We start from the raw sequence: 13517 nt of genomic DNA on the forward strand, positions 1-13517 counted from the left end.
CCCAAAGAGATTCTGGTCATATGTAAAGTACACCAGTGGCAAAAAAACAGTCAATACCGTCACTGTGTGATAGTGATGGAAATGTTACCGACGATGGTGCCACTAAAGCGGAGTTAGTAAATACAGTTTTCCGTAAATCCTTCACGAAAGAAGACAAAGTAAATATTCCAGAATTCGAAACCAGAGGAGCTGTTTACATGAGTGCGATAAAAGTAGATATCTTAGGTGTTATGGAACAACTCAAATCACTTAAGAAAGGCAAGTCTTCCAGTCCAGATGGTATACCAGTCAGGTTCCTTTCAGAGCATGCAGATGCAGTAGCGCCTTTCTTAGCAATCGTACACAACCGCTCACGTGACAAAAGGTCTGTTCCTAAAGACTGGAAAGTAGCACAGGTCACATCAATTTCCTATCAAAAGGGGTCACAGTTCATAGTGATAGATGGTAAGTCATCGAGTAGAACAGAAGTGATATATGGCATTATGCAAGGTAGTGTCATAGACCCTCTGCTGTTCCTGATTTGCATAAATGATCTAGGTGATAATCTGTGCAGCCCCCTTAGATTGTTTGCAGACGACACTGTAATTTCCCGTCTAGTAAAATCATCAGACGATCAATTCCAATTACAACATGATCTATAGAGAATTTCTGTATGGTGCGAAAAGTGGCAATTGGCACTAAACAAAGAAAAGTGCGAGGTCATCCACATGGCTACTAAAAGAAATCCGGTAAATTTTCAGTATACGATAAATCGCACAAATCTAAGGGCTGTCAATTCGCCTAAATACCTAGGAATTACAATTACGAGCAACTTAAATTGGAAAGACTACGTAGATAATATTGTGGGGAATGCAAAACAAAGGCTGTGCTTTGTTGGCAGAACACTTAGAAGACGCAACAAACCCACTAAAGAGACAGCCTACATTACACTTGTCTGTCCTATGCTGGAATATTGCTGCGGGGTACGGGATCCTTACCAGGTAGGATTGATGGAGGACATCAAAAAAGTGCAAAGAAGGGCAGCTCGTTTCGTGTTATCGCGCAATAGCGGTGAGAGTGTCACTGATACGATACGCGAGTTGGACTGGCAATCACTGAAACAAAGGCGGTTTTCTTTGTGGCAAGAGTTAGTTACGAAATTTCAATCACCAACTTTCTCTTCCGAATGTGAAAATATTTTGTTGACACTTACCTATGTACAGAAAAATGATCATCATAATAAAATAAGAGAAATCAGAGCTTGAACGGAAAGATTTAGGTGTTTCTTTTTCCCACGCGCCATTCGAGAGTGGAATGGTGGAGAAGTAGTACGAAAATGGTTCAATGAACACTCTGCCAGGCACTTAAGTGTGAACTGCAGAGTAACCTTGTAGATGTAGAGAATAAATTACAGACGCAAGAACTGTTGTGGACATATTACCAATAGATGAGCGAGAGTTTGAGAATTGGACTGAATCGTATTGGTGAGCTTTTATTTGTGGATTAGTGGCTGTTGTTACATACTAGAAGACATTGGAATCTGTGTTGCTCAAATGCAGCACTACGGAAGGGTCGGAGGGAGACACGTATACCAGCTTGGCTGTAGTGAGCAGGCAGCAGATTATTTGACGTTGCCAAACATGGGAATCCATTCTGTGAAATTTGGCTTTTTAAGAACATCTACCACGTTTAAACTGCAGTTTTAACTGAATCCATTCATAGTCTGGATTGAAACTACAAATCTACATTTGCCTTTCTTCAGTTTGTCATCAACGTAAGACATAGTCAGAATTGTCTCCTACATGTCTGCGGAAGCCAAACTGATTTGGCCAGTAGTTGACTTAGTCTTTCCAGCCTGACATAAATAATTCCTGTCAATAATTTGCAAGAAATGAAATGAAAGAGGAAGCCGCCTAATAGAATTTTGCACAGAGCATAACTTAATCATAGCTAACACTTGGTTCAGGAATCATAAAAGAAGGTTGTATACATGGAAGAATCATGGAGATACTAGAAGGTATCTGATAAATTATATAATGGTAAGACCGAGATTTAGGAACCAGGTTTTATATTGTAAGACATTTCCAGGGGCAGATGTGGACTCTGACCACAATCTATTAGTTATGAACTGTAGATTAAAACTGAAGAAACTGCAAAAAGGTGGGAATTTAATGAGATGGGACCTGGATAAACTGACTAAACCAGAGGTTGTAGAGAGTTTCAGGGAGAGCGTAAGGGAACAACTGACACGAATGGGGGAAAGAAATACAGTAAAAGGCGAATGGGTAGCTCTGAGGGATGAAGTAGTGAAGGCAGCAGAGGATAAAATAGGTTAAAAGATGAGGGCTAGTAGAAATCCTTGGGTAACAGAAGAAATATTGAATTTAATTGATGAAAGGAGAAAATATAGAAATGCAGTAAATGAAGCAGGCAAAACGGAATACAAACATCTCAAAAATGATATCGACAGGAAGTGCAAAATGGCTAAGTGGGGATGGCTAGAGCACAAATGTAAGGATGTAGAGGCTTATCTCACTAGGGGTAAGATAGATACTGCCTATAGGAAAATTAGAGAGACCTTTGGAGATAAGAGAACCACTTGCATGAACATAAAGAGCTCAGATGGAAACCCAGTTCTAAGCAAAGAAGGGAAAGCAGAAAGGTGGAAGAAGTATATGGAGGGTCTATACAAGGGTGGTGTACTTGAGGACAATACTATGGAAATGGAAGAGGATGTAGATGAAGGTGAAATGGGAGATATGATATTGCGTGAAGAGTTTGACAGAGCACTGAAAGACGTGAGTCGAAACAAGGCCCCGGGAGTAGACAACATTCCATTAGAACTACTGACGGCCTTGGGAGAGCCAGTCCTGACAAAACTCTACCATCTGGTGAGCAAGATGTATGAGACAGGCGAAATACCCTCAGACTTCAAGAAGAATATAATAATTCCAATCCCAAAGAAAGCAGGTGTTGACAGATGTGAAAAATTACCAAACTATCAGTTTAATAAGTCACAGCTGCAAAATACTAACACGAATTCTTTACAGACGAATGGAAAAAGTGGTAGAAGCCGACCTCGGGGAAGATCAGTTTGGATTATGTAGAAATATTGGAACACGTGAGGCAATACTGACCTTACAACTTATCTTAGAAGAAAGATTAAGGAAAGGGAAACCTATGTTTCTAGCATTTGTAGACTTAGAGAAAGCTTTTGACAATGTTGACTGGAATACTTTCTTTCAAATTCTAAAGGTGGCAGGGGTAAAATACAGGGAGCGAAAGGCTATTTACAATTTGTATAGAAACCAAAAGCGGTTATAAGAGTTGAGGGGCATGAAAGGGAAGCAGTGGTTGTGAAGGGAGTGAGACAGGGTTGTAGCCTCTCCCCAATGTTATTCAATCTGTATATTGAGCAAGCAGTGAAGGAGGAAAATGAGACACTTAAAGTAGTAAAGGAGTTTTGCTATTTGGGGAGCAAAATAACTGACGATGGTCGAAGTAGAGAGGATATGAAATGTAGACTGGCAATGGCAAGGAAAGCGTTTCTGACGAAGAGAAATTTGTTAACATCGAGTATAGATTTAAGTGTCAGGAAGTAGTTTCTGAAAGTATTTGTACGGAGTGTAGCCATGTATGGGGAAGTGAAACATGGACGATAAATAATTTGGACAAGAAGAGAATAGAAGCTTTCGAAATGTGGTGCTACAGAAGAATGCTGAAGATTAGATGGGTAGATCACATAACTAATGAGGAGGTATTGAATAGGATTGGGGAGAAGAGAAGTTTGTTTTACAACTTGACTAGAAGAAGGGAACTGTTGGTAGGACATGTTCTGAGGCATCAAGGGATCAAAAATTTAGCATTGGAGGGCAGCGTGGAGGGTAAAAATCGTAGAGGGAGACCAAGAGACGAATACACTAAACAGATTCAGAAGGATGTAGGCTGCAGTAGGTACTGGGAGATGAAGAAGCTTGCACAGGATAGAGTAGTATGGAGAGCTGCATCAAACCAGTCTCAGGACTGAAGACCACAACAACAACAACAAAAAGAAATACAGCAATTTGCAACTGTGATTTATGAAACTAAATAATTATGGTGTAGTTATCGTTTATTGTTAATGCAACATACAGAATTTCTACACTTTGCTTGTCTTTTGTTAATATACAGGGTTTTTAAAAAAGAATATACGTATAACAAAACAGTATGTTGTCAAAACAATTGACCACCGTGCCACGGCTCGGTTATTGGAGGGACAAATACATTGTCTAGTTTATATTCATTGCCACAAGATGTTGTTTGTCTTCTGTTTGCTTGGTTACTGTCACATGTTTCAAAATGGCTACTCCAAAGCAGAAATCGTTTTGTGTTCTCGAGTCTGCAAAGTATAATTTGATGATTACAGCGCAAAGATGTTTTAGATTGAGGTACCAACCTGATCCCCTGAATGGATGAAACACTCACTGAAGGAGTCAACAGTTTGTAAACACGGGATGTCTATGTAGAGGAAAGAATCATGACCACCCACGTATTTCAGACGAAAGTGTTACAAGAATTCAAATGGCTTTCAAACATAGCCGTACAGAATGAACTCAGTTGGCAGTTACAACTGCCTACAATATCAGTTTAGCACATTTTGAGAATTCGGTTGGTTATGAAACTGTAAAAGTTAGAGGTATTACAGTGTGCACCATGACGACTGACACAAATGTCTTGAGATTTACTGACGAGCTTCAGAATGCTGTTGACAATGATAACACTTTCACACTACACACTTTGTTCAATGATGGATTGACTTTGCGCCATAGTTGGAAAGTAAACAAACACAGTGGTTGAATTTGGAACCCACGGAAAACACACACACACACACACACACACACACACACACACACATATTGAACATGCACAACATTCACCCAGAGTTAGTGCTTTGTGTGATATCCCATTCTTCTTTGCTGAAATAACTCAGCAGTATCTTGTTATGCTGCAAAACTGGTTTTTTCTGAGGCTGAATGATGACAGCTTCATTTTTCAACTAGACAGGGCACGCCCCTCACTGAAGCTGCCAAGTGCGTGAATATCTTAAGTGAAACTCTACAGAGCTGTTGGATCGGTTGTCAAACAGCCAGTGACTTAGCACTTCTGAGCTGGACTCCACAGTCTCTGGATTTGATGACCTGTGATTTTTTCCTCCTGGGGATTCATTAAGGACAATGTTTATGTCCCAACACTACCACAGAACCTAGAAGAGTTGAAGAAACGGATCTGTAGTGCCACATCATCAGTGACGATGGTCACAATGTAGCGGGACTTCGAATTTCGCCGCGCTGCACTCGTTCCCTCAGACATGAATTGTGCCGTCGCAGTGGTATGAGCGCTCGACGGCAGAGAAAATACTAAAATTGTAACTCTTTTTTGTTTTTCTATTCGTTGTTTTGATTGTCTCTTGGTAGCCGAAGCTTAAGGCAGACGTGATCTGATTAAGACGAAAAAAATTATTAATGTGTAGACATTGTGGAAGTTGTTATGAAATTCGGAGGATGGAGAGAAGCAACTAAAATAAATTGCATTTAATATCAAGACGGTTTTGTGTGCGTTAGAAATTCCTGGACAATGAAACTTATTGCAAGATTTCGGAGCCGACTTTTCACGCAGAAATGAAGTAGGAGATTTTTGAAGACCTGGACACCGCACGAAAGAAGACAAGTTAACCTGGTAAAGGATGATTTATGTACGCCACTTCCCCATGTCAGTTACATTTTGTTATTCTCTGTTTCTTTTCAGTAAGTTTTGTAGCGGAAATTGGTCTAACTTTTGCTGAAAAACGCCACAAGGACCACCCCAACTATAGCTTTTCTGTAATACGAAGTCCGATTTGCTTTTCATTCTTTCCCTTTTTCACGGTCTCTCTTCTCCATTTATTTTTTTATTAACTACTACAACGGTTACCCGAGTTGCTGGAGGAATTAGAGTATCAGTGCAATATTGTTCGTGTCGCTGGTAGAGGACATATTGAACATTTATGATCTAAACTTGAGAGATTCGTGAAGTCCCAACAGTTTAATAAACATATATGTTCGAAATATGTATATTCGTTTTGAAATAGTCTGTATATTGACTTGTTGCATGTCTATAAAGGGTCTCCTCCTTGACAAGCTCTGTGGAAGGGGACAAGTGAGTGAATGAATGAGTGAGCGTATTATGTCAGTGTTCTCTCTGCCCTTTATTAAAAACTCTGAGAATATATGGGTAGGACATAGTTGAGCTTACAATGGTGAACCTAAGCAATAAGGCTAACTTGCTTAATAGTGTGATATAGATGGATAAATAAATTAAAAAGCTAGCTTTCAGAGCCAGTAGCTCCTTCTTGTAGGAGAAAGGGTGAAAGGAGAAAGAAGGATGAAGGAAAATGAGTGCCAAGGTTTAGGAAATGGAGAGAGTGGGAAGTCACCCAGAACCCCCAGTTAGGGGAGACTTACCACACGGGATGGGAAGGAAAGACTCGTTGTTTGGGACTGCACTTGACAAGATCTTAAAATCTGAGAGCTTAATGGTGGAAGATAGAGTAATAAGAAAGACAGAGATTTCTGACAAAACATTGTGCAAGAGTTAATAAGTGTAAAGCTAAGTGTATAAAACGCAACGGCCTTGCAGCAACAGCCACACTGATTCCTGTGAGATCACCGAAGTTAAGCGCTGTCGGGCGTGGTCGGCATTTTGATGGGTGACCATCCGGGCCGACGTGCGCTGTTGCCATTTTTCGGGGTGCACTCAGCCTCGTGATGACAATTGAGGAGCTACTCGACCGAATAGTAGCGGCTTCGGTCAAGAATACCATCGTAATGGCCGGGAGAGCGGTGTGCTGACCCCACACCCCTCCTATCCGCGTCCTCCTCCGAGGATGACACAGTGGTCCCGGTAGGCCAGTCGTGGCCTGAAGACAGAGTGCTTTAAGTATATAAAAAGTGGTAGAGGTGGTGGGTGGGGTAAAATAGACAGGTCAAAAAATAAGATATAGAAAACAAAGGGAATGAAGAACAGAATAGTCACTGAGAAATGAAGTGGAGACCTTGAAAATTAAACTAAATTGAGGCCAGGTGGATGGCGAGAACTGAGGACAGGTAACGCCAGTATCTGCTCGGGGAGTTCTGAAGAACTGCTCTCTGGGGGAAGAATCTAGACGGCACGTGTAGTGAAAAGGGCACCGAGGTCATGACTCTCACATTGCAGAGCGTATTGTGTATTGTCAGTACACAACCTCTGCCTACGCCCATTCATCCTAACTGTAACTCGGTGGCAGTCGTACTGACGATGAAGGATGAACTGTGTTTACATAACAGCTGGTACGTGACAGGTTGTTTCACAGGTGGCTCTCCCTTTGCAGGGCCGGTACAGGTCCTGGTAGGAGGCTCCACAGGGCAAGTCTTACAGCAGAGACCGTAGGGTAGGGAGACGGGTGCAGCAGGAACGTAGAGTCCGACGAGGACAGTGTGGAGATTTGGGGGGGGGGGGGGGGGGGGAGCTATTTTCTAGGCAGACAGAATGGACCTCATTTCAGGGCAAAATTTACAATTTTAGGAAGTTGTAGCCTTGTTGAAGTAGCAGGTTAATACACTCGAGACAGGATAGTCGTGACTGAAGAGGGTTGTATTCCTAAGTTGTTTTTTGGAGGGGTAAGCAGTACAATTGGATTTGATGGCCTGGGAAATTTGCTTTTGAACTAGGGTAATTATGACGGGAGGGATAGTTTAATAGTGTGTCGGTCCCTGTGAGGAATGCGGTTCACGAGTGATTCTGAGCAGTGTGGGTTCTGCGAGACTGTGATTGGTGTCTGGGGATACGTAGCACTAGATGACTATGCACAGATCGTGTAATTCTTGTAAGTTATATACCGGTGATTTATGAGTGCAGAGCTTCTATCTGACAGTGTCAGAGGTGTGTTTCCTCAGAGTTCAGATCGGAGGAATTCGGTGGCTGAGATGTCGACGTGAGTTCAGTGCCACGCTTTTCAAACTGCTGTAGCACGATTTTGGTCTCATCCTGCAGGAAGCGCTGTCCCTTTCGGAGAAACTTTGAGCGTGAATGGTGCGTGTGGCCTGCAATAATGTTCAAATTTCCCACAGCTGTTGTGGTGCCTCAAGTTACTACCAGAGGTCCTGTGGACACCTGGTGGGGTGTCCCCCTTAGCATACTACTCCTCAGTCAGCCAGCATCTGTAGCTCGGTGCATGTTTCGAGCAGCCGTTCGTCCGGACGGCGGCGTATCTGCCCACAACTGTTGACTCGGTGTAACAATAAACGTGATTTGTCCGATAAGATGATGGGTTTTCATTGTTCCGTGGTCCAGCCTCAGTGAAGCTGTGCGTACTGTAAACTTAACTGATGATGTCAGTGAGTCAACAATGGCCACTTAGAGGTTGCTGCGGAGCATTCTGTTGAACGGTGCGTGCTGAACGGAAACTATGGGTGTCTCCGTCACTCGTTAACTCACAAGCCGGTGTCATTACAGGACAAGAAGGTATTTGAAATTTTGTGCAGCAGGCATACTCTGTAGGTTAGGTGGCTTTTGTAGGCCAATTTTAGGCTGTTTCCCAACTTAATAGACAAGTATCTTATTAGTGGTAGGCAGTGAAAAACTGATAACTCCGCCTGTCTCTAAAAACAGGTGGAGTTACGAGGTTTTCATTGCCTACCACTGATAAGATACTTGTGGTGTATTGAGTTGTCTGTAAAAACCTCGTAATTCCAGTAACAATAACTCCATTATCAAAGACAGACTTGCATTTCTCTAATCTGTCAATAACAAGGCTTCTGCTCTATAGTTTCACAAGTAGTAACTTTCTGTGTCACTTATATTATTTTTAAGGAACTGTTTTTGCTTCTCCTGCAAAATTTAACATGGAGTTACTATATTTTCAGTGCCTACCATTGTTATTTCAGATTGTTTGTCTCGACTGCCCTTGCATCGTAAGAAGTTATCATTTACACACTGTGTACTCAGTAGAGTTGTTCTGCTGTGTATCTTGTGTCCTCTCTCTGTAAATAATGTAATCTAGTCGTGTACCCTCTGTTTCAAAATTTTGGAAAAAAAATCGTTTACAGTGAATTCTCTGTAACAGTTTAAAATTTTAATATAAAATTTTAAATCTAATTAAGTGTTCTTAAAGATCTCCCCACAATGTTTGTGAAACGTCTCCTGAACTTTGTGTCGTATAGTGGAACAATTTTACAGGTAAATTCTTCGGTATACGTGTGTTGTGAGTAGAGTCTCTAGGAAAGAAGTTAAAAATATAATGTTGTGTCTTATGCACAAGTTTTACTGCATGAACAGCAAAAATGTAGTTATTGATAGATGTTTTCCTTTCATCATGTTGTGGAAGGCATCAACAACAAAGTCTCGTAAATGTTGGAATCGGTTGTGCTGCCTCGAGACACACAGTTTCTGACCGTAGTACTTGTCTTATTGTATTAAATTTTAACATAGATCGTACCTCAGGAAGATTGGGGACAGGTAGCTACTGGCTCAGAGGGAAGCAGCAAGTAAAACTGTGATGAGTTCTTTTATCCCTCAAAATAAAAAGAAGTGTGATGTAGTTTCTAAAAGACGCCATGAGTGTAATTCTACGACGGCACGTAACCAGAGTGCATTGCCCACTATGCAGAGTATTCGTTAATTGCTTCACTGGTTCTACACCATAGTGTTGAAATGTTTCATGTTGTTACTAAGAAGGGAACCTCCCCATCGCAGCCCCCTCAGATTTAGTTATAAGTTGGCACAGTGGATAGGCCTTGAAAAACTGAACATAGATCAATCGAGAAAACAGTAAGAAGTTGTGTGGAACTATGAAAAAAATAAACAAAATATACAAACTGAGTAGTCGATGCACAAGATAGGCAACATCAGGTAGAGTCAGCGCGTAGGAGCGCCGTGGTCCCGTGGTTAGCGTGAGCAGCTGCGGAACGAGAGGTCCTTGGTTCAGGTCTTCCCTCGAGTGAAAAGTTTACTTTCTTTATTTTCGCAAAGTTATGATCTGTCCGCTCGTTCATTGACGTCTCTGTTCACTGTAATAAGTTTAGTGTCTGTGTTTTGCGACCGCACCGCAAAACCGTGCGATTAGTAGACGAAAGGACGTGCCTCTCCAATGGGAACCGAAAACATTTGATCGCAAGGTCATAGGTCAACCGATTCCTCCAGAGGAAAACACGTCTGATATATTCTATACGACACTGGTGACGGCCATTGCGTCACATGACAGGAATACGTTGTCGACCCACCTAACATGTACACTTGGCGAATGGGTAAAACGATTCTTCTACCTTGCCCGATTTATGTTTTCTTATGGATGTGATAATCACTCCCAAAAAGTGATGAAAACATAAGAGTTTGTCGCATAAACTGCAACAAATTAATGCAACAGTTTCACAGTCGCACAGTTTTCCCTGTGCTCTGTCAAAACATATGTTTTTAATGTTTTCAAATTTTTCTGTGTGTAGACCGTCAAATCCTGCATATGTCCAAGCAAATCTGAACATGTCCTGCAATTTTGGAGACGACTTGAACCGAGGACCTCTCGTTCCATAGGTGCTCACGCTAACCACGGGACCACGGCGCTCCTACGCGCTGACTCTACCTGATGTTGCCTATCTTGTGCATCGACTACTCAGTTTGTATATTTTGCTTATTTTTTTCATAGTTCCACACAACTTCTTCCTGTTTTCTCGATTGATCTGTGTTCAGTTTTTCAAGGCCTGTCCACTGTGCCAACTTATAACTAAATCTGAGGGGGTTGCGATGGGGAGGTTCCCTTGTAAGAGACGCCGTGGATGTAATTCTGTGACGGCCTGAAACCACAGTGCGTTGCCCGCTTTGCAGAGTATTCGTTAATTGCTTCACTGGTTTCACACCGTAGTGTTGAAATGTTTCAATTCTTCACCATGTCGAGCTTCTCTGTCTGTTTATCACTACAAACTGAAAATGTAAAACCTCAACACTAGTGCAGCATTGGCGTATATAATTCTATGCATGTTAATTGAAAGCACTAACACATGACATTGTTATTAATGGTCAGCTTATTCTCATGACTTGAAGAATATTGATGCCAGATGTCATTCACAACTAGTTTCAGAATACATTCATAATGATTTTGGTTACATACATGTACAATGATAACGATTCAGTACTTAACTGCTTACCTGCCATTGTCTTTCCATTAACACAGTTCTCACTAACTTTGTATTATCGTTATGTGATACAGTTTACGGTGTTCCCGTAGGATTTCACCTGAACAATTGACATAATCTGTGCTCCTGTGAATATACTTTCCAACTGCCACATCCACCATTCTGACTATTTATAGCCTTCCCCTGTGGTGTTAACTCGTAATTTCAAGGGTGTTTTTTCTTGTCAGTTAAAAGATACATTAATTAATAACAACAAAGAGAGAATATTATATAGGTAAATGCTGGGTTTCTAGGACCAATTATTTCATCTCAAAAATGATTTATATTCTTGAGTTTTACAAAAACAGAAGGCACTACTTTTTGATACCATGATTTCATGTGCATCAAAATGTCCATGGGTTCCAATAACTGACATTTACAATTTATTTAATAAAAGTTTCAATTTTGAATATTTCCCTTAAACCAAAATACAGGAATCTTAAGAACATCACTGTGTCCAGAAAATTTAGTACATCGATATTGTCAAAACAAAGTTTAGGACATAATACAGACTAAAAAATAGGTGGTCTCTTGACATTGTACACTAATTAATCAGTAACTCTTGAACTATGGAAATTTAAGACAAACAATTACTTTCTCTGAATCAGGAACAGTCGGTCCACAAAACTGACTAGGTTGTTGGTTCTTTTGACACACATTTTTGCACAGTGATGAACTTATGATGTCTTCAGATTGTGACATCTTCTGAACTAATTAACTTTAAGAGAGAACAGTTGCCTCACAGTGTTTGGAATTGGAGAAATTGTATGTATGACAGTAAGAATATGAAATACATTACCAGATGGAAAGTTTATAACTACATGTACACATGTGGTGCAATTGTGATTCTATAGTTTGAATAATTACACTGTGACGTCATCGTCAGCCGAATGGTGCATTATCTGAAGATGGCCTACTTCTAGAGGATGAAACTAATTGTTTTTTTAGTAAATGACTGTGTGATCAAGACGTTTTTACTAATTTTACTTTACTGATAGATTGCTGTTCCCAGTAATGTTGTCTAAAATTCTCTTTAAATGTGTGGTATAGTACGATAGATAATCGCTCAATTGGGCCTGTCGCATTGCTACATTGTCTTACAGGTCCCCTTTACACAGATCATTCTGGTAAATGAGCGTGCATCATTATTGAAAGACATTGCCGTGGCTGTGGGAATGGATATGTCCTTCCAGCAGGATGGAATGCTTGCACATTCTAGTCGTCAGGTGACACTTTATCTGAAAGTAACATTACATGGAAGATGGCAGAAACTGTTGCATTTCTTGGCCATGTAGATCTCTGGGCATTATTCCTTTGGATTTCTACACGTGGCAATTGTTGAAAGGCGAAGTCTGCATAGAAAAAGCAAAAACAAGAGATGAATGATTGTACGGGCTATGAATAGTGGCTTCCTTTTGAAAGAATTCCAAGATAACTTCAGAAGAAAACTCAAAATGCATTGTAGTTGGAAGTGGAATTTATGAAAATCAACTTTGAATTTAAATCATTTCTCTTTGCTTAACACTCTCTGCAAGTGTTTGTTCAGGTTGAATTCTAACAACTGTGTTATATGAACACCTTTTGTGGCAGTTTTAGGTGGGGGTGCTCGGGTATGTGGTTGTGTAAGACTCCAGTGTAACTCAGGCCTCAACTACCGTATCTAGAACTTTGCAAACCTCAGCAAACAATTACGCCATAGCTGTTGCTGGATGTTATGTGTACTCCACTTTGCTTGTTGCTTCCTTTTCTTATTTTGAAATGGAGAGACTAATCCTGCCCCATCACAGGGTTCAAATGTGACTCTATACCAGAAGGGATCTGCAATCTGTATGAGCTTCGTGTCAATTCTGCTTTTGTAGAACCACAAAACACGAATATAGGCTGCCAGTCCTGCAAGGTTTAGGTGGGGCTTGTTCTCCTGCACTGCTTCTCATCCCTCAAATGCTTTACATTCTTATTTGTTTACACCCACAGCTGAGTGCCGTGATATAATGTGTGCATCATGTCTCTGTAACCGATAGAAACTGAAAACACCTTATATGAAACATTTTATTTCTGTTTGTCTGTACTAACAACTCTTAAAATGTTTAGTATTCTTCCTGAAATACCTTCTATAAATAACAGGAGAGTTTAGAAGCAGACACGGGCTTGTTTCAGATGACATGATGATCAAGCTGTGGAACTGGGAGCGGCAGTGGGCGTGCCAGCAGGTGTTTGAGGGCCACACCCACTATGTGATGCAGATTGTCATCAACCCCAAGGACAACAACACCTTCGCTAGTGCCTCCCTGGACAGGACTGTCAAGGTGAGTCACACAC

General features: G+C 41.0%; 1 protein-coding gene across 3 annotated transcripts in view; it reads left to right on the top strand.

Moving 5' to 3' along the window:
• The window catches only part of LOC126213591 (coatomer subunit beta'), a 159182-nt gene that overhangs the window by 21900 nt on the left and 123765 nt on the right, over positions 1–13517 (top strand). For all 3 annotated transcript variants that reach the window (XM_049941449.1, XM_049941447.1, XM_049941448.1), the window contains exon 4: positions 13356–13504. In XM_049941449.1, the coding sequence (XP_049797406.1) occupies positions 13356–13504 (149 nt within the window). The remainder of the gene's footprint in view (positions 1–13355; positions 13505–13517) is intronic.

This window comes from Schistocerca nitens, chromosome 11, assembly GCF_023898315.1.
Source record: "Schistocerca nitens isolate TAMUIC-IGC-003100 chromosome 11, iqSchNite1.1, whole genome shotgun sequence".
Lineage (NCBI taxonomy): Eukaryota > Metazoa > Arthropoda > Insecta > Orthoptera > Acrididae > Schistocerca > Schistocerca nitens.